Source organism: Cicer arietinum, chromosome 3 (genome assembly GCF_000331145.2).
Source record: "Cicer arietinum cultivar CDC Frontier isolate Library 1 chromosome 3, Cicar.CDCFrontier_v2.0, whole genome shotgun sequence".
NCBI lineage: Eukaryota > Viridiplantae > Streptophyta > Magnoliopsida > Fabales > Fabaceae > Cicer > Cicer arietinum.
In genome coordinates this window covers 56,236,585-56,258,029 of record NC_021162.2, presented here as the reverse complement: position 1 = coordinate 56,258,029, position 21,445 = coordinate 56,236,585, and the positions used below count along the sequence as shown (strand labels likewise).

Here is a 21,445-nt window from a genome sequence, read left to right as displayed (position 1 = left end):
GGAAGAGCGCTCAATGAACCCGTTGGTTTTCTGCAAGGCAAGTCTGAATTGCAGAAAAATACTCAACTAATTATAACTAGAGTTGATAAATGAATAACATTTAAAACTTATTCTTGTGTATTATATTATAATTTTGACTAAAAGTGATAAAATTAAGAAAATTAATTTCAGTAAAAAAAATTAATTGAAAAATTTATGGGATTAAGTTTTATCACTCACATGGCAGAATATTTTTTGGTATAACATTAAAAAAAATTACGGTGTGAATAAATTAAATTAAATTAAATATATTTTTTAAAAAAATTAGTTAATATATAAGGATATATTACAAAAATAATAATTAAATAAATGCTATTATAGAATAAAAAAATTCCCTTCAAATTTACTACTTCCATCCCATATATTATTATTTGTTACCCACGCCTCATTAAATTTTTATAAAATTAGAATATCTAAAATGCTCTTTATTATTTTACTTATTCTTCTATTTTTTTTCTTCTTTTTTTCTTCATCACTATCACTCACCTCATAATATCTTATACTCATATCAATATTTATAACTCACACCTCATAACTCATACTCATTCATAACTTCCACCTCATAACTCATACTTATTCATAACTTACATATGATAATTTACACCCACCACTCTGATCTTCTTATTATTATGTTTAAAACAATTAACAAGATTTTATGCTATTTGAGTTCATGTATGTGGTAAATTACATATTGTACATAAACTTAAATCAAATACTCTTATGTATTTTATGTTCACGTAAATGTACGTAAACTCAGTTCACATACATATACGTAAACTGAGTTTAAGTACATGCAAAATTTTGTAGTGAGTAGGAAAAGCGTATACTTGAACTTAGTTCACGTACTGAGTTTAAGTACATGCAAAATTTTGCAATCAATAAGGGAACTATGTACTTGAAGTCAGTTCACATAGATGTACATAAATTGAGTTGACGTACATATATGTTAACAAAATTCAAGTACATGTAAAATTTTGCAGTGAGTTGGAGAAGTGCGTACTTGAACTCAGTTCACATAAATATATTCGGTTCAAGGAAAGTTATGGTTTAACAATGAAAGAGGAAAGAAGAAACATGTTTGGCCGATTGATCTAATGATAAGGGCAATTTAGTCTTTTTAATAATGACAGGAGGGTGTGACTAGCAAAAGAGGGGGTGTGAGTAGTAAAATTGTTTTTCCTGTTACTATTATATATTTTCCATTTTGTGTGAATTTTAACATGACAACCATGTTATATATCTCTAACGTCTCATTATTGTTTGAATGTTAGTAAGAATAGATTTTGTAGTCTCACGTGATTAGTTTTTTTATTCTCATAAGGTGATTTGACTTTTAAATTTTTTACGCTCTTAATAAGTTTCTCAATTCAAAACAATAATTTTTCTCACTCAAGACAATGATGATTGTTGTGTCTCTACCCTTTTTATAATCACATAGTTCTCCATATTCAATTTCAATCTTGCACACAAAAAAAGTGCACTTACAAACAAAGGGTAAGAAAACGGAGAATTTATATATATCAAACATAGTTCATTGGGAATCAAAATTGTTATACCAAAGTATTATTTTATGACCTAGAATAGTGTCTGGAAGGGCCATCAATGGACTTTGCTTTTCTTTTTTATTGTTTGGAGTTTTGAGTGGTTAATAGTTGAATATCTTTATATACAAATTCAAATTAAATTCAATCAATAAATATCGATGTTGTTATATTGAATATTTTGTCACATATTCGAATTTATGACTGTATAGTTGTATGAGAGTTTATTTACCATCTCTTCTACGAACTAACGGGAAGAAAAAAAATTAAACTAACTAAAACATGATTGTAGGAGCCATGAAAGTTCCATGTTTCTCATCTTTGTCACCATCTATTATCTTTTTTTTCTTCTAAATAAAATGTTTGTTAAATAGGGAAGAACCATTTCAAGGGACAAAACAACAATCATATAAACAAGTAATATGTGAGGACATGACAAAACGTAAGAAGGTTAGTAGATATAGCGAGTCACAGTAATGTTCTTGAATTTGGAGATTTAGATGTAAGATTGATACTTAGGAATTTACCAAGTCAAACAGACCAAACACAAATTTCAAATGAGGCCAGAATTGTGACACCCTCAAAATTAAAAATTAAATTTAAGGAAATTTTAAAAAAATTTAAAACACAAATATCATAATAATATTAAAAACAATTGTACACATCGACCCAAAATCATGACTATACAAAGTAAAGAGACCCAAAATATAGACTAATCTAATTGTGATACCAACCTAATAAACATGATTATATATATAAAAGTTCTGTGTATTTATATACATGATTAATTTTTGAATCCAAATTCTCTGCCAATTTTTATTGTGGTTACATTTTTTATATATATGTTTAATAACAATTAACTGTATATAATAAGTATTAAGTTTTATAATATATAATAATTTACTGATGGTTAATTTTTTTATATATATATATTTGATGACAATTAACTGTATATAATAAGTATTAAGTTTTATAATGTATAATAATTTACTGATATTTGTATTTAAGTTTTGTCGTTGAGTCACATAATTTACTGATCACATAAATAGATAAATCAGAAGTCACTTCAAGAGAATCATGAATATCAAAAGAATTACAAATAAGCTTCATGAATATGCTTCAAGAATTCAATAATAAAAAAAAATTAAAATAACATCAAAAGATTAAAAACAAGCTTCATGAATATGTCAGAAAATTATGATTTAAACTTCAAGATAATTAATTGAGATGATGAGAAATTTCTCATATAGAGTCTTTTTTATTGCACGGAGGTTTTTAATAAGTATAGAAAATTCAAGCAAGAAAAGTAGATTTATATTTGAAAGAGACGATATACTATCTTTTGATAAATTAATGCAGTTTATCATACCTTCTTTTTTATAAACTTGAGAAGTTTATGTAAAATATTGATACTTATATTGTAATTGAATCATGGATAAAAAGTACGATAATTATATTATGTGTAAGCATCTTAATCATAAAATAATTATATTACTACTCTTGTTACTAATATAACTTTAACCTTATAATTATTATGCGTACCATAAATATATGGGTATAGTTATTCTTAGCAATACTTTTATTGTCTCTTTTTATTTTTTTAAACAAAAATTGAATAAAAAATATATAATTAATCCGACATTCCAACTATATATAGTGATACTCTAAATCACCTATTATTTGTAATATTTTAAAATATTTTATTTAAATAAATGATTTTTCATACATATTTTTTTTTTGTATTTTATCTCTGATTTCGTCATTTTAGTGCGATGTTGGTTTGTTGGTCATTATTGTGTAATGTTGTTTTCTTGTCTTGATGCGGTGTTCTCATAGAAAAATGACTCATTTTTCAATATCATATTTTAAATAAGGAGCTTATATGAGTTATGACTAAATTCATCGTTCTCTCAGCCTTATATATAATTTGTCAACACATGATTAGATTGATCATGTCAGAGACCATATTTAGTTGATATAGGCGAACACCATCAATAATTTTTCGTAGACGAATGTAATTAAAGATTATGAATCTTGCATTATTCTTGACCATTGGTCATATGTGAAAGAAATTAGTTTGGTTGTTAAGATTAAGATTTTAGTTTGATTACTTCTCATTAACTTCTTAAATATTTATGTGTATAGTTAGTGTGTTTTTTTAATAATTAAATTTGATATCAAAATATGACTGAAAAGTATCTTAATGTATAATCAATTTAATTATACTAGTCTTATTTTAACATTTAAATGAAACTTATTTTTCTGTAAACAAAAAACAAATAAAGTTATATGATGATAATTTGAATATATTCTTAGAATTATATCATTTCATAAATATGATTATTTATTTTCTCACACATTTTCTTTCTTACTTTAGCGGTGACAAAATTGCAAATGAGCGACAAAAATTATATATTTTGTCACTGTAGTTGGTGTAAATATAAACATAAAAAATATAGATATAAATGTATTTTTGGTCTTCTAATTTTGTCTAAAATGAATTTATAATTTCATCATATTTAAAACCGAATTTTTTGCCCTCCTATAAAATAAAATATTTAAAAATAAATTAAAATTAAAATATTTTAAAATTATTTATTTATCCAACAATAATTTAAAACTTTAAAATATTTTAAATTTATTTATTTTAATTTTATTATTTAATTTTAATATTTTAATTTTATTATTTAATTTTAATATTTTAATTTTATTATTTATTTTATTTTTAATATAAATTAAGAAAAATTTAAGTATTTTTGTTTAAATATTTTTCAGTTTTAAATTAATGTTTGATGAAATAAACAATAATTTAAATATTTTATTTAAATATATAAATAAGATAACTATTAAATAATATTAAAAATGTAATAAATTTAAATATGAAATGTACTATTAAAATATTTAAAATAAAACTAATATAATTTTAACTATTTTATATAAATATTTTAACATTTTAAATTATTAAAAAAAGTTAAATAAGATAAATACATTTTTAAATTGTTTTTTAAATTTAAATATTTAAGATATATAAATAAAATACAATTAATTGATTTTTAATATGTAAATTAAATTAATAACAAAAATTAGTTAATGAGAGAGCAACTTCATCAAAAATAGTGGAGACCAAAAAAATTCCAAAAATTAGTTAAGAGGGACCAAAATATTTATTTTTGAAATGAGGAGACTAAAAATTCATATTAAGTAAAATAGAAGGACTAAAATTACATTTAAATCAAAAGTATAAATTAAATAATATTTGTAGTTAATGTGACAATAATGACTTTATTGATTAAACATTTATTAAAAAGTACCTTGAAATTGTATTCTTTATATGTAATGGCGAATCCAGGACGTTGCCTCAAAAGTGCAAAATATTAAACTTCAAATAATAATTATAATCATGTTTCATAGTTACATACTTAAAATTATACTGTATTCAAAAAAATTATGTACAGGTTCTATAATTGTATTCTATGTGATTTCATATTTTGAAATTGTTAGAATAATAAACTCATTATCAATGTCATTAAACACATCACTCTCATTATAAGCCACCAAACTTCACTCAAGTTTTCACAATCTTCATAGCAGAAAATGATCATTCAGTAGTTATCGTGGCAATATGTAATATCGTTGCTAACTTCAAAAGCTTATAAACTAATGGATAAATAATATATCTTTTAGCTTGAACCAATTTTGTTTTAAAGATCACCAACTTATTTCAAAGATGCAAATCCAATATTATTGTGCATATCAATAACATAAGTCTCAAGTTGGATTATCAAAAACCACAAAACTAATTGAACAAAATTCCTATGGATAAAATTTTGCAAATTCAACTAATCTTGTCTCGTCAAAAGTAGAGAACAAGTTGGTTGAACTCAAACAAACCATAATTTGTCTCATTAAATCGGTTGTTAAGTTCCTGAAATTGCATGTCCACAATAATTTAAAATAATTATATACAATAACATTTTTCTATTGTGATAATGGATACGTTTGTTTGAGATTAAATAAAAATAATTTTTAATTTAAAAATTTTAGATATTATTTTGTAGAGATTTATTTAAAAATAATTTTTTAATTTTTGTTTGTTTAGCATCATAAAAATTATATATTTTTTAAATTATTTTTAATCTGTTTGTATACAATTTTATGAAAGTTATTTTTTAAACTACCAAATTGCCATAAATATACGATTTTTCTAATTATTATTTCTTAGACACATTTCAAAATTGATTAATGTACATTAAGTACTAATCAAAAAGCAATAAATAAACATACAAAAGCAAAAAAAAAAAAATTAATATCAACATATAAATAATGTAAAAATAAAATAATTCAAATAAAAGACATAGAAACAACAAAAATACGATGTGAAGAAATTAAAAAGGAGAAGAAAATTTACTTGATAAAAACTTATATCAAATTTTCATGGATGGAGAAAAACGGTCACAATTGAGTGCATAAAACTGGTGCAGTATAGAGGAAACCCTAGTAAAAATTGATTGAGAATAATTTTTGATTTTTCAAAACAAGGTAAGGGTAATTACATCATTTTTTAAGTTAAGTTCGATGTTTTTAAAATTTGTGGTATCTTTCTCTTTCATCTACCCTAAAGACTGAATGTGGCAAGCTATTATTGTTACCTTTTCATTTTTAACAAAAAAATAATTTTTTAAAAATATGAAAAAACACTAGGGAGGACAATTAAACCCAGACCTAATGGGTACCCGTAAAAAACCCACAATGGGTAGGGTAAAAATTCGCATAATGGGTATGAGAATGGAGACAAGTAATTATCCACAAAATTAAGCGGGTATGGATGCGAGTACGGGTACTATAGTACCCACCCCGCCCCGCAATTATATAAATATATTATTTACTTATTTATTATATTAGTGTTTAGTTTAATTAATTGTTTTCTTTTATGTTTTAACACCTATTAATATCATTGGACCACTACAATATTTATAATTGAAAGATAAACGTTTGTAAACTTTTTAAGAATTTGATTATGATGAATATGTAAATAATTGTTACTTTATAACTAAGAGTTATGTGTTATTAATCGTGACTTTATGAATATTAGAATGTGTATTGTAACGAGTGTTCATTTGAAATGTTGAGTTAGAAAATATTTTGGTTTATAATATTTTATGATTGAAGTTAAAATATTTGAATAATTTTTAAATTTAATCACAACAATATCATTTATTTATCGATATATTTTAATTAAAGCGTGGGTAAGGGGTATGAGTATGAGCATTTAGGTAAAAGAATGTAAGGATACATATATTAAAATTGATATGCAAGGGGGTACAGACACACGTATGGGTATTTTTTTAAATTGTGGATATGAAAATGAGTACTATAGTACCTTATCCAAACCCTATTTATTGTCATCTCTAAAAAACACCGTCCAAACAATAAAAAATAATTTTTAATTCAAAAAAATAAATTTTTTCATAAAAATATATCATCCATGTTGTAAATATCATACTTATCGTAATATAAATTTACCTCTTCCAATAAAGATTTTTATCTATCATCTTTTATAACTAAATTATACGGATATGATTAAAACTGTGATTATGATTTAGTCCAAAACAATGTCTACGAAGGTAATTTAATCCCCAAAAAATACAATATGTTCATAAACTAAATTTCCATCCTTAAATAAAAGATTAAGGACTTATTTGATTGTGTTTTATTTTTTAGTTTTTGAAAATTATTTTATAAATAAATTTTAGAAAACTAATTTTGAACAAAAATTTATAAAAACATCTAATCGACAATTCCAATTTTTAAAACAGTTTTGACTAAAGTTGAAAGAAACTGAAAAATAAAAAAGTAAAAATCATTTGTTTTAGTTTTTTAGTTATAAAAAATATAATATTAAAAACAATTTTAAAAAACAATTTTTAAAAACAATTCAAACAAATTTTTTAATTTTTAAAATTTAAAATAGAATTTTTGAAAGATGAATCATTCAAACCCAAATTTATGTAATGTTGAGATGTCAAAAAAGTACGAGAGTCACACATGTGAAGTGTATTAGAAAAAAATAAGAGGCGCAAAAAGCAATCTACAATTTCAAATTCCTCCTATTCCCATCTGTCAAAGCCCAGCTCTTGATAAACTTGTAAGATAATTAATACAAAAAATAAAACAGTGATTTGAAGCTTTAAATCTAGCATCTATCAATAAGTTTATTTTATTCATTAATACTTATTTTTTCTACGCCAAAAAATTGTTCACACATTCCAATAGAGAAAACAAATAGAAGTTAAATTTTCTTGATGATTTCTGTTGACCCACCAGTTGTCACCGTGCTCATAAAATTTTATTGGTACTTGCTTAAGATTATGCTGATTCCAAACTTTTGACGAACTTTTTAGTCTGCGAAAAAATAAAATAAAAAATTAGAAGCAACGCAGCAAAATTTATCATACTTCACTTAACATGTTTGGTTTTGATTAAATTTTAGATAACATGTTTTCTTTTCAATAAAAATTAGATTTTTATAATAGATCTAACTCATTCTTATAAAACTGATTTGTAAGGTGAGACCTAACTCAATAAAAATTCTTTTATCGAGCATTCACTTATAAGGGTCCGTTAGTTGCATTTTATTAAAAAATTGATTTTAACGCTCAATAATTTAGAGACTATCATTTTAGAAATTTTAAAGAAAAGCAGAATCTGTTTTGTATTTGTCTGTTATAATGAAAATTACATTTTTTTTTTTAAAATCAATTATAAAAAATGATTTTTTTAGAAGCTACTAACAACAACTTCTCATTTAAACAATTTTTTTAGATTTTTTCCAGATTTAAATTTTTTTTAAAGCCGTAACAATCAGACTATAACTTTCAAAATTGATTATTTTATTTAAAAAAGTGATTTCTTTAGAAGAAAAAAACATAACAAACTGTCGCTAAATCTTAAAGACTATGAATCTATCTCAACTCCAGAAAACCAACTTTGTAAAGTAAATATCTTTTAGGCATTGGAAATATATCACAAAGTACTCATATCATACCTGTTCTAGAGTTAAAAACATGATCACATTCCAAGATCCTAGCCGTCCAAAATTTGGTATGAAACCCTTATAAAAGGCTAAAGGTCCCTGCAAAACCAATTGAATGAGATAAATGACACCACTGATAAAATTCAAACAAAATAGACAGATACAAGCCATGTAAACACACAAACGAATCATGCATCCTGATTTTCGTATTTCTCCGATTAAAACATAAAAATATAAGTATATAACATCTCCAACAAAAAAACTAACTAAAATAGAAAATGTCAGTGCTATTTAAGAGAAAGAAAATTAGTAAGTGATGTGTTGTATTTCCACTAGAGAGACAAGGGAACAAGCAATGGGGACAGGTGATTTAAATCCACAAGTACATAATTCAAATAATATTGAAAGAAATTCTTGGAAAATTCCTGCCGCACTTTCCCAACAACGAATGACGTGAAAAGAAAAAAGGCATATTATTATGTGACATATAAGCCAGCGTGAGAAATAAGAATGTTTAAAGATGTTATTGAAACCGAAGTCACACAGAACAAATAGAAACTATACTCGCATACAGGTAATGCTTATTACTAAAAGGGAAGAAACAAAATAATAATAGTAGTAGAGGATGAGTCATACATCATTTTTTAATGTTTTGACGAAACAATCAAGTGTGTTTTTGTAACTAGGGTCTCCCATCATTCTCGATTTAACCTGCATAAACAAGAAGGAAGATAGAACCGTGAATTAAGGGAATGGTAAGACAGCATAGTCAAGAAGCTCATAAGCAACCAAATGAAGCTAGAAAAAAGAATCATAATGGACTTTAAAAATATCAGCCATCAAGTTTTTTTTGTTTGTTTTTGTTTATAAGCATCAGATGCATTTACTAATTCTACCAAATTCTAGTTATGGCTGGATTACAAGTTTATCGTAGGTTAACAAAGAAGAAAGAAATATAGCAAACATTAGAATATCAACACACTACATAAAAAATGACGAGACAAAAGAAGACGGCAAATCAGATATGAAAATTTTCAAGTAGACACCAATAAATTACCACGTCAACCGGGGAGCCAATACAGACTGCAAAAAATCCTGCCCCAAGACCAGAAAGAAGATGCGTGACAACGTTATCAGTGAATCCTGGAATTTTCAAAATGGTCTGCAATAAGAAAAAATAAATAAGTTATTAAAATAAAGTAAAAGAGGAACAATAACAAAATTTTACTCCAAAATGAAGTTCGGTATCTTTTACATTACCTGTTTCACTTGATCATAGCTGGCTAGTTCAGCAGCGTTAATGATAGCATTTCTTGCAACATTGGGGCCAATGCCGGTCCAAAGAGCTCCAATTCCTTCCTGTTTGTCCGATGCAGATTAAACAAAACTAATTATGAGTTTAGAACTTAAAAAAGGACTAAATGCATTTTTATCTTTAACAGATTGTACAAGGTTTAAGGCAAGACCTGTTTCACAATTGTTGAATAAGCATTCAATGATCCAGTGTAACGCCTGGGCACGCCAGCGGGCAATTTACCTTCAGCTTGAAGTCTAACTTTGACAAGATCAGTAGGATTCGCCACTGCAATTGCCACAGCACCTGTCAATAAGACAAATTCAAAGGGTTCAATATCATAACTTAACTTTATTAAAGTGTTTGGAACCATGGTAGGATTGTCAAAACATGTGGTGATACAGACGATGAAACTGAAATGACCGCGAAGCAGAAGCAAACACTCCATATGTGTCGAGTGTTTTAGAAGAAATACAATGCGATTATTACCAGTTGTTAATGCTGCAAGAATTTTTTTCGACAATGGAGCATCTCCAACATGGTCACTCCCAACATATAAATTCTTAACCTGTTAAAAATCCCACGTAATTCACACTGTGAGATTGCAGACACAAATAGTAAATATGAAATTAAATAAATGAACAATCTTTGAGATATAGTCAACACTCACAGGCTCGTATAACCCGATTCTTAAACCACCATACAAACATTGACGGTGTAACCCTGGCACAATTCCCTTCCAGAGTGATGAAAGACCTTCTTCCCTGGCAATGGTTCCAACCGTTCCGAGCATACCCTTGTATTTAGGTAAGCTCACATCACCGGCTACAGCTTGCTTTTGAAGCTGAAGCCTAACTTTGGCAGTGTCCAGGGGAATAGTGCATATCTGTATCAAAGTTAAATTTGAGGATATTATTTCAACATATGCTAGGACTGAGTTCTTTAAAATCCCTATACCATATGACACAATATCCAACAAGTGAGCCGAACATGCAAAACAGCATAGTTAATAAAAAAAAGTTGAACCAATCTCCATAAATAAGGAGAATTTGTGAATAATCGACAGCTGTGTTAAAAATTGAAGAATTTATGGAAAACTATTCAATCATTATGCCAGTTGTCAATGCTGCTTCAGCCCGACGAATGACAAATACAACATTTTCAGAATTGTCACAGCCCAACAGATAATTAAGATTTTCAACAAGACAATCAATTTATCCCATCTACCAATTCCAAGATCTACAATTACAAATCATCGACTACAGAACGATTATAATCCATGTTAAGCCTTGAAAAATAAACAGCCAAGAGGGAAAAAAATGCCTTAAAATCATAACAGAGCATTGAACATAGTTACATAACAGATCTTATATAACAGTTTTAAAAAATAAGTACAAGTTTGGAGTCACGATGTTTTTGACGAAATCACAGTATAACCATAATTCTGTTGCAGCTCCAAATTTTAGCTTTTGCTAAAACACTTTAGCACAACGTGATTCAGCCAAATTCACAGTCAATTCAGATATGCACAAGATCGAATACTAGCAACTGGGTAGGCACAAATTGAGCCAACCTACATAAAAATCCAATTTAATCACAAAACATATTTGCACACCAACTCATATTCAACTCAATTTTGACCAAATAAAAGGGTAGTTATCAACGTAAAAAAGTACAAGTTAGACAACAAGAACAAAAATTCACATTCTCTTGCTCATCCTAGTTTTCTGCTCCACTAAAGATGGTAAATCAAAATTCACAACAAAAGCACAAAACAAAGTCCATTAGTGCAAGCAGAATCCATTACTACATGATTTTGTTTTAAAATAAAAAAACAATGGGGTCTAATTCACAAAACCAAATGGGTTTTACACAAGATCATAACAAAATAAATAACCCAGAACAGATAATCCAAATATAATGAATACCCAAATGAGAATTTACGAACAAAAATTGTATCTTTATGCCACATGCATACCTCAGCGAAACATGCAGAGAAAGCACTACTGGCGAAAGTGCCAGCAAAAGAGATATCGGAATTTGAGTTCCCACCTGCAACCATAGCTTCAAAAGAGAGGCAAAAGGAAAATGATAAGGTTAATGGAACAAACCAGAGAAGAAGAAGAAGGAAAAAACAATGAGAGAATAAGAAGGAGAATAGTGGTGTCAGAGAAGAAGAAAAAACCTGTTTTTTTGAACAATTGTGAAGGGAAAGAAACTGAAAGTGTTTTTTTTTTTTTTTTTTTAATTCTTTTTTTATGTCAGTGATAGCATATGTGAAATTTTCTCAATCGGGTTCATTTTTAAATAGAGTTTAGGATTCTTTTTAGTCGTGAAAGAATGAATCTAGTCTAGTCATATATATCTTAATTGCATATTTATGAAGATTTTTTTCAAAATAAAATTGTGAAAATAAATTAGGAAGTATTTTATTTATACTAACGGAATTTATGGTTTTGGTATGGATTTTTCTTTCAATTTTCCTCTTTATTTATACTAATATTATTTATTATTATATTTCTACTTAACTATCAAATAAAATTATTTTAAATAATCGTATGAAATTGTATAGTTTTCATTATTTTAATAAAAAAAAGCGAGCAAGTATCGTCGAGGTGCCTATATAGACCCTAATAATATTTAGTATAATAGATAAAAAGAAATGCTAACATGTGTGTCTTTAAGCTCATGTTAATATATTAAAAATAGAAATTTTACATAAAAAATCGTATATATATTTTTTAAAAGAAATTGGATATTCTAGTTTACATTTGTCTAAAAACATATATTAGCATGATCCAAAAATAAAATATTGACAAAATGCATTTTTGTTCAAATCAAATCATTTTAGTGGTACTCCAATTTGATATTTGGAAGACAAACATTGTTAAATACTAGATTTTTTTTATAGTCAAATGTTGAATTATATAAAATTCATTCTTTTTTCAAAAATTAAAGAGTTAAAGAAAGAAAAATCTATAAATGAAAATTCACTTGAATAATAATTAACATAAAATTTTTAATTTTTTAAAATTAGGGAGAGTAATAGAAAATAAATAGTTTCCTAAATTCACATTCATTTCCAAAGCGGGCCAAGCTTTTTCAGTTTTTTTGCGTTTTGTATTAATTAGGATAAATCTATATTCTTTAGTATTTTTTTCCTTCAAAACATATAAAAATTAACGATTAAATAATTTTATATTTTAAGATAACAAGTAATTATATTTTTTTTCAATATCTTTCATTTATATTTATAGTAATAATAAATACACTACTATTTAATAAAAAATTATTTTATTTCTTTGTTTATATAAAAAATTGACTAAATTTTTATATATTTTTAAATTTGTGTAAAATTATGAAATTGTTCAAGAGAGAGTATAAAAGAATTTGAAATCATACCGATAAAAAAATTATTGGTAATTTAAAATTATAAAGAAATAATAATAATAATAATAATAATAATAATAATAATAATATTCTTTGAAACTGCTAAAAATTATTATTAATAAAAGTCAAAGTACAAGATGCACTTTGAATATTAATAATAAAAAAATAAAAAATAATAATAACAATAGTAGTAAAACATTCAATTCTTAATAATAAAAAAAAATACTACGATTTAATTTATATATAAACGGTATAAATATTTTTTATATTGTTAATCAATCACAATCGTCAAATTATTAAAATTATTTTATTTTTATCATAATAATTTTTAAAGTCATAACCACATATGATTCTAACCCTAAGAATCAAAAAATCATTGGGTAAGATTATAAGAGACTTTTTTATTTAATAAAAAAATTTAAGTTTAAATCTAACCCTAAGAATGTAGGCCGCAACAATATTAAATATCTTAAAGGATTAGTTTGGATTAGTCTTTAAAATTACATATAGAGAATGCTCGGTTATAAAAAATAAAAAAAAATATCCAGCTAGATTTTTTTACCTCTTAGTGTCACTCACCAATCCATGCATTTATCCTAAGCTACATTTTGCTCTTTGGTTATCCCAACCTTTTTTGGGTATATATTTTAGGCTGAACGTGATTTCCATTTTAATAATTATTTAATTACGTATTACTATAATTTTAATCTGAATTTGGTGATATTATTTTGAAATGTAAAAGGGTCATTTCCTCTCTCACAACATAACAAAATTGTTTTTTTAGTAAGTGTGGCTGCATCTCAATCTTGTTCTCAGTCCTTTGAAATTATCCCTGATTGTATTTTGCCTCTCATTTGATACCAATTTTTATAAACAACAAATTACAGTTTGAAAGGAAAAAAAAAAAGAATATAATAATCACGAAAGCACACATCACCATATACGAGTTCATAGAGTTTAATTATTTTGAACCTATTTATTTCGTTTAAGCATGCACACATTTTATATGACACAAGATAATCTTTGTATAATTTTTCTTTTACTTATTTTAGATCCAGAGATGGATAAGGATACAGTTGTCCTTGAGTCAGATCATTCTAATTCTAATTTACCATATCTGGTTATACAAGTCCATTAAGGTGGAGATTATTATAAGGGTGTAATTAGGGTCTAAATACTTGACCTCTAAATAGATGATAATGATCACATATAGTCATATACACCTTGGTTTGACGTAATTCGATAGATTTTTATTTATAATATGAATTAAAAATATTGATTTTTATTGACTTATTTATATTTAATTTAATTTTTATAAAACAAATTGGATGAAATATATTTTTAAGAAATGTTATATCTATATGATGTGCGCGTAAAATTATTTATACTATCAATTAATTATAAATTAAATTTTATATATTTTTAATGTGAATATGATTAAAATTAAATATGTTTAGCAATTTAACTATTGTAATTAACTTATATTAGTGCATACAACTAAAATCTTTTAAGAGATTTATAAAATAATTAATATGTTTTGAAAAATTACGACTTCCTTTAGGTTTTAATTGAATTTTAAAAAACAAGCCGAGCCTAATGAAATAAAATAGAATGACAATGTTATTGTACTGTTTGGATGCTTTATGATGAAGCGGAACAAATTTGTCATTCTATTATTTGAGTAGTGAACAACATGAAATGAATTATAACTTTGTTTTCCCTTTTTAGCTTTATTATTAACAAATAAATTTTTGTTAAATGTAATTCAAATTGATTTGTAATTAGTTAGTTAGAATATTGTTAGAAGTTAGTTAGAATATGGTTAGAAGTTGGTTAAGTTTGTTGTAATTGAATCAGTTAAAACTGTTTCTATAAAAGCCTTCAAAGCCAAGAACAATCTGTAATGCTAGATTGATCATTCTCGAGACTGTCAAGATTGATAATCAATCTTCATTTTCTGAACTTTCTGTTTTCTTGTGTTTTCTTCTCAATTTTAATTCCTCTCAATTATACATGTTCCAATAATTGTCATAAAAAACTTGAGTTATAATTCTTGGGTGACACGAGTGCAAGTGTGAGAGGGAATCAAAAATTGGGAAACACAAGTGTAAGTGAAAGAAAAGAAAGAAGACATGAATGAAGGAGGATTTCCATCAAATTTGCCAATCCTTGATGGGAAGAATTGGGAGAGGTGGTCTACATCAATGAGATTGTTGTTGGGAGCTCAAGAAGTGTTTGAGAATGTTCAAGATGGCTATGAACAACTTGGAACAAATCCTACAGAAAGACAACAAACAACTTTCAAAGATTGCAAGAAAAGAGATTGCAAGGCATTGTTTTACATCCAACAGAGTGTGGATTCAAACAACTTTGAGAGGATCTCGAAGACATCTACATCAAAGGAGGCATGAGAGATCTTGGTCAAGTGCTATACATGTGGGGAAAATGCCAGGAAAGTGAAACTCCAAATGCTAAGAAGGCAATACGAATTATTGCAGATGGAAGAAGATGAAGTTGTGGCAGATTACTTCAATCGTGTGCAAATTGTTAATCAGATGAGAATAAATGGTGAATCATTAACTGGAGTCGTGATTATTGAAAACATTCTTAGAACATTAACACAAAGGTACGATCACATAGTGGTGGCAATTGAAGAATCAAAGGATCTTGATAAGATGAAGGTGGAAGATTTGCAAGGCTCTCTTGAAGCTCATGAACTGAGAGTAAGAGAAAGGTGTGCGGCAACATTAACGTCTCAAGTACATGCCCAAGTTAGCAAGAAGATCAACCAAAGTGATAACAACAACAAGAATTCGAGTGGCAAGAAAAAATTCAACAAGAAAGAAATCCAATGCTACAATTGTACAAAATAGGGGCATTTTGCAAATGAATGTAGATCCAAGAAGGTTCAAAGAGAGGATGATGAACCACAAATGTTAGCTGATGATTCAAACTCAGATGAGGTGTTGTTAATGGCTACTACAAAATCAGATGATGACTTCCCAGAGCAGTGGTACCTTGACACAGGTTGCTCAAATCACATGACTGGCCATAAAGATTGGTTTGTAAGCATTGATGAAAAAGTGAAAAGGGAGATCATATTTGAAGATAACAGTTCAATAACAGCATAAAGGATAGGAAAAGTGTTGATTCAAAGGAGATATGGTAAACAATCATTCATATGTGATGTGTTGTATGTGCCAAACATGAAGAACAATTTGCTAAGCCTTGGACAACAACTTGAAAATGGGTATTCTATGAAGATGGAGCAGGGTGAGATGAGATTGTTAGATAGTTCAAGAAGACTGATCTTAAAGGCACCACTATCTAAAAATAGAACCTTCAAGATTGATATCCAGATCGATGAGAGCAAGTGTCTAGCTGTCGAAGTCATGAATGAAGATTGGTTGTGACATAAAAGGTTTGGACATTTAAATTTCAGAAGCCTTCAAATGTTGCATACCAAGAAAATGGTGCAAGGAATTCCAAAAATTAAAAGGCCAAAGGAGCTGTGTGAAGAATGTTGTCAGGCTAAACAACACAGGAACTCATTCAAGGTTGAAGTGCCAACTCGATCTTTAAGAATGATGGAGATAATCTACTCTGATGTTTGTGGTCCTTTTGAAGAAGTATCAATAGGAGGTAATCATTACTTTGTATCATTCATTGATGATTTTACAAGGAAAATTTGGGTATATCTAATCAAGAGAAAGAATGAAGTGCTTGAAATACTTAAAAAGTTCAAGATAATTGCTGAAAAACAAAATGGTTTTAGTATGAAAATCGTTGGGACAGATGGAGGAGGTGAATATAATTCAAATGAATTCCATGTTTTTGTGAAAAAGAATGGATATTGCATAAAACAACTGCACCATATACTCCCCAACATAATGACACGACTGAAAGGAGAAATAGAACTATAGTGAACATGGCTAGGAATATGTTAAAAGGGAAGAAAATGCCTCATAGATTCTGGGGGGAAGCAGTATCAACTGCAGTGTATATTTTGAGTAGGTGTCCAACCAAGAGACTGAGCACAAGGACACCTGAAGAAGCTTGGACTGGAAGAAAGCCAATTGTGAATCATCTGAGGGTGTTTGACTCATTATGCTTCAGGTATGTGTCAGTTCAAAACAGGAAAAAACTTGATGATAGAGCTGAACAAATGGTGTTGCTGGGATATGATGCCACTGAAGCTTACATGCTATATGATCCAAACAAGAACAAGTTAGTGATAAGCATGGACATACTAATAGATGAATCAAAAGGTTGGGACTGGAAAATGAGTGAAGCCAGCTCGAGCAGCCCAGCCAACCCAGACATACCAGCTAGTTCCATCAGTCAAGCCAGCAGTGCAGAAATAGTGAGAATTGATGAAGATCAGCCTGTAGGAACAACAAGTCAGCAAGTTTTTGAGCCTATGAGAAGGTCTGAAAGAGCTAGACAACATTCAGTCGGATTGCAACCATATGAAGTGACATCTGACTCAACCATCAATCCAGATGGAGAATTAACACATTTTGCTTTGTTGGCTGAATCAAAACCAGTAAATGATGAAGAAGCCTCGAGTGATCCTAGATGGAAAGCAGCAATGGATGAGGAGCTCAAAGCCATAGAGAAGAACAAGACATGAGAGCTGATGAATCTGATAGTGAACAAGAGACCAATTGATATCAAATGGGTCTATAAATTGAAATTAAACCTGATAGGCAGATTGCTAGGTATAAGGCCAGACTTGTAGCAAATGGATTTTTGCAAAAACATGGGTTGGACTATGATGAGGTATTTGCCCTAGTAGCTAGAATTGAAACAGTAAATATGGTAGTCTCAATTGCTAGCTATAAAGACTGGTTTATGCATCAGTTGGATGTTAAATCAACTTTCCTCAATGGATCATTGGAGGAAGAAGTGTATGTGAAGCAACCACCAGGATATGAAGTAAGAGGCAAGGAAGACAATGTATATAAGCTGAAGAAAACACTATATGGGCTGAAGCAAGCTCCTAGAGCATGGAACAAGAGGATTGACAAATTCCTCATAGAGCAACAATTTGAAAAATGTGTTAATGAGCATGGAGTTTATGTTAAGAAGAGAGCAGCAGCACCTGCATTGCTGATATGCCTATATGTAGATGATTTACTACTGATTGAAAACAATGAAGCAAAGATTCATGAATTTAAAATCAAAATGGAGAAGGAATTTGAGATGACTGATCTAGGCATGCTATCATACTTCCTTGGTATTGAGTTTGTAATCAAAGAAAATGAAACTTTTATGCACCAAAAGAAGTATGCTAATGATGTACTAAGGAAATTCAAGATGCAAGACTGCAATGAGGCCGATACTCCATCAGAAGCAGGCCTGGTCCTATCAAAAGAAGGCAACGATGAGCTGGTTGACTCTACAACATTCAAGCAATTGGTAGGATCATTGAAATATTTGTGCAACACACGGCCATGCATAGCTCACAGTGTTGGGTTGGTTAGTAGGTACATGGAAAAGCCTAGAACATCTCACTATTTGGCAGCTAAAAGAATTTTGAGGTACATCAAGGAAACAAGTAAGCTGGGACTGCACTATGCTAAGAAGCAGGCTGAAATTGAAGCTGGTTTGATTGGATTCACTGAAGCAGATTGGTGTGCAGATAAAGATGATAGAAAGAGCACATCTGGCTATGTTTTCATGATAAATGAGTCACCAATCTCATGGTGTTCAAGGAAGCAAAACATAGTCGCATTGTCACTTGTGAAGCTGAATATGTGGCTGCATCCATTGGAGCATGCCAAGCTGTGTGGCTGGCAGAATTAATGGCAGAATTGAGACTAAGAAGTAATAATGCAGTGAAGATGAAGATAGACAATAAATCAGCTATAGATCTAACAAGACATCCAAGTGTCCATGGAAGGAGCAAGCACATAGAAACAAGATTTCATTTTCTAAGGGATCAAGTAATGAAGGGCAAGATAAGGCTGGAACACCGCAATACAAATGATCAAAAGGCTGACATTTTAACAAAAAACTTGAAGAAAGTGAAGTTCCAAGAGATGAGGATCAAACTTGGATTAACATCAAATTGAATCACTTTGAATTAGAGAGCATGTTAAGTGTAATTCAAATTGATTTGTAATTAGTTAGTTAGAATATAGTTAGAAGTTAGTTAGAATATGGTTAGAAGTTGGTTAAGTTTGTTGTAACTGAATCAGCCAAAACTAGTGCTTCTACAAAAGTCTTCAAAACCAAGAACAATCTGTAATGCCAGATTGATCATTCTCCAGACTGTCAAGATTGATAACCAATCTTCGTTTTCTGAACTTTCTGTTTTATTCTCAATTTCAATTTCTCTCAATTATACAACGTGTTCCAACAATAACTTGGAATTTTATTTATAAATTATATTTTCACTATTTTGTTAATACTTGTAGTCAATTTGAGTTGGATCATTATTCTCTATTACTTCCCTACTTTGCAAGGCGATACATTTATAGTGTTTAAGACATGTATTGTTTCAATAGTTCCGCAATTCACGTAATCCCCTTAAAAAATAAACTTCACGGAGCTTGTAGAAAATGCAATTCACAATAGTATTTTTATGAATGACCTCTCCAAAATATAAATATCTTTTATCTCATTCTTTTGGTGGAAGTTAAAAAAGTTATTGCACTAACCTTGTAAGAAAAGTAACAAAGAACCCATAAATAAGAGTAATTAAGATAAACTATAATGGTACATAGTAAAAATATGCATATGTAGATGCATATGTAGATGAAAGGTGGCGATGAATCAAGGTCATGATGAGTGAATGTGAAGAGTAAAAGATAACAAATAAGGTTAGAACAATACTTTAATAATTTTAAAATTAAACAAGTGACTCATTTTATCTCATACCTCCCAAATTGGACACAATAAAAATTAAAGTGAGTAGTGGAATGATATAGAATGGACACCATTGTGTTCTATTTTATTCTATCATTTTTTAAAATATCCAAACAATGGAACACTGTAATATTCCATTTCATTTCACTTAATTCCATCTCATTCCAACAATCCAAACATAGTCTTAAGAATGTTTGAAAAATAAGAACTTACATTAGAAAGAAGGAAGACCTAAGTCCAATGATGGTAATGATTTTATCCCCACAATTTTTCCAAAATTAAACAACCCATACAACACCAAGAAATGGTAAATTGAGTTTGAAGAAATATCGCTATACACCGCCAACATTAAAAAGTGTTTAAGAAAAGTTTTGACTATTTTTTGGAAAGACGTAAACTAAAAAAAATTATTTTTCTTTAATCACCACAACAACATTAATATATAAGAGTTCTTCCTACCGCTAAGTCGGTGTCAACGGTCTCGATTTATTTTCGAGACTCAAGGAGCTAACTACATAAACATAAATATTTATAACAATTTGTTCGCAACTAAAATTTATCCAACCACAATAAAATTCCAAAATTATATCTTTTTCGCACACCAAATTTTTTAAACCAAACGATTTACATTATTTAGTTAAAACTAAATAAAACAAATATTTTCCAAACCACACATACAAACACTTGACTATTAGAGCACCAAAAATTTGAGTTAATAAAGTACTATAAACTTTTTCTTTTTAAACTATGTCCAAGAGTAATTAAAAGAGTAATATTTTAATTTCAATCTAACTTTTTGCTCAAACTCTTTAACTTAGTTAAAATTTGAACTTTTTTCACAACTTTAACAACTCTAATTTTTTTTTTTTTTTTAAATTTCAACTTCAGTTCAAACTTATTTATTTGAAAATAACTCATTACATAACTGAAACACATCAAAAATTAATTTTTTTTAACCATTACTAACAAAATCATCATCATAAAAAACAACAACAACAAATAATTTGTTAATAACTAAAAAATTTCACTCATCCCCAACGGTATAAAGTTCTACGAATTTAGAAGAAAAAAAAAATAAGTGTTTCACCTTAAATAAATTAGCTCACAAGTACCACCTTGTAGAGGAGAGCAACTTTCCTTCCTAACACTTCTTAAATGGAAGCTTAGATCTAATAGAAAATAAATGTTTTTTTGTTTTTAAAACCAACATTATTCTCTCTTTTCTTTTTTTTTTTTGAATCAGAAAGAAAAAATATGGAGAGAGACAAGAAAGCT

The 21,445-nt window shown here is 28.1% G+C and overlaps 2 protein-coding genes across 2 annotated transcripts; one reads left to right on the top strand and one right to left on the bottom strand.

The window, feature by feature from the left end:
• Positions 1-7,633: 7,633 nt before the first annotated feature.
• On the bottom strand, positions 7,634-12,235 carry LOC101491959 (mitochondrial uncoupling protein 1-like). Its single transcript, XM_004514430.4, has 10 exons — positions 12,093-12,235; positions 11,886-11,971; positions 10,578-10,793; positions 10,397-10,475; positions 10,080-10,213; positions 9,874-9,972; positions 9,671-9,775; positions 9,250-9,324; positions 8,626-8,712; positions 7,634-7,982 (listed from the first exon to the last, which is right to left on the bottom strand). Exons 2-10 carry the CDS (start codon positions 11,967-11,969, stop codon positions 7,947-7,949), a joined length of 915 nt encoding a protein of 304 aa, XP_004514487.1. The 5' UTR covers positions 11,970-11,971; positions 12,093-12,235; the 3' UTR covers positions 7,634-7,946.
• A 4,990-nt stretch (positions 12,236-17,225) lies between these two features.
• On the top strand, positions 17,226-17,930 carry LOC140919826 (uncharacterized). The gene has a single exon (XM_073366482.1). The coding sequence runs from the start codon at positions 17,226-17,228 to the stop codon at positions 17,928-17,930; it is 705 nt and encodes a 234-aa protein (XP_073222583.1).
• Positions 17,931-21,445: the final 3,515 nt, after the last annotated feature.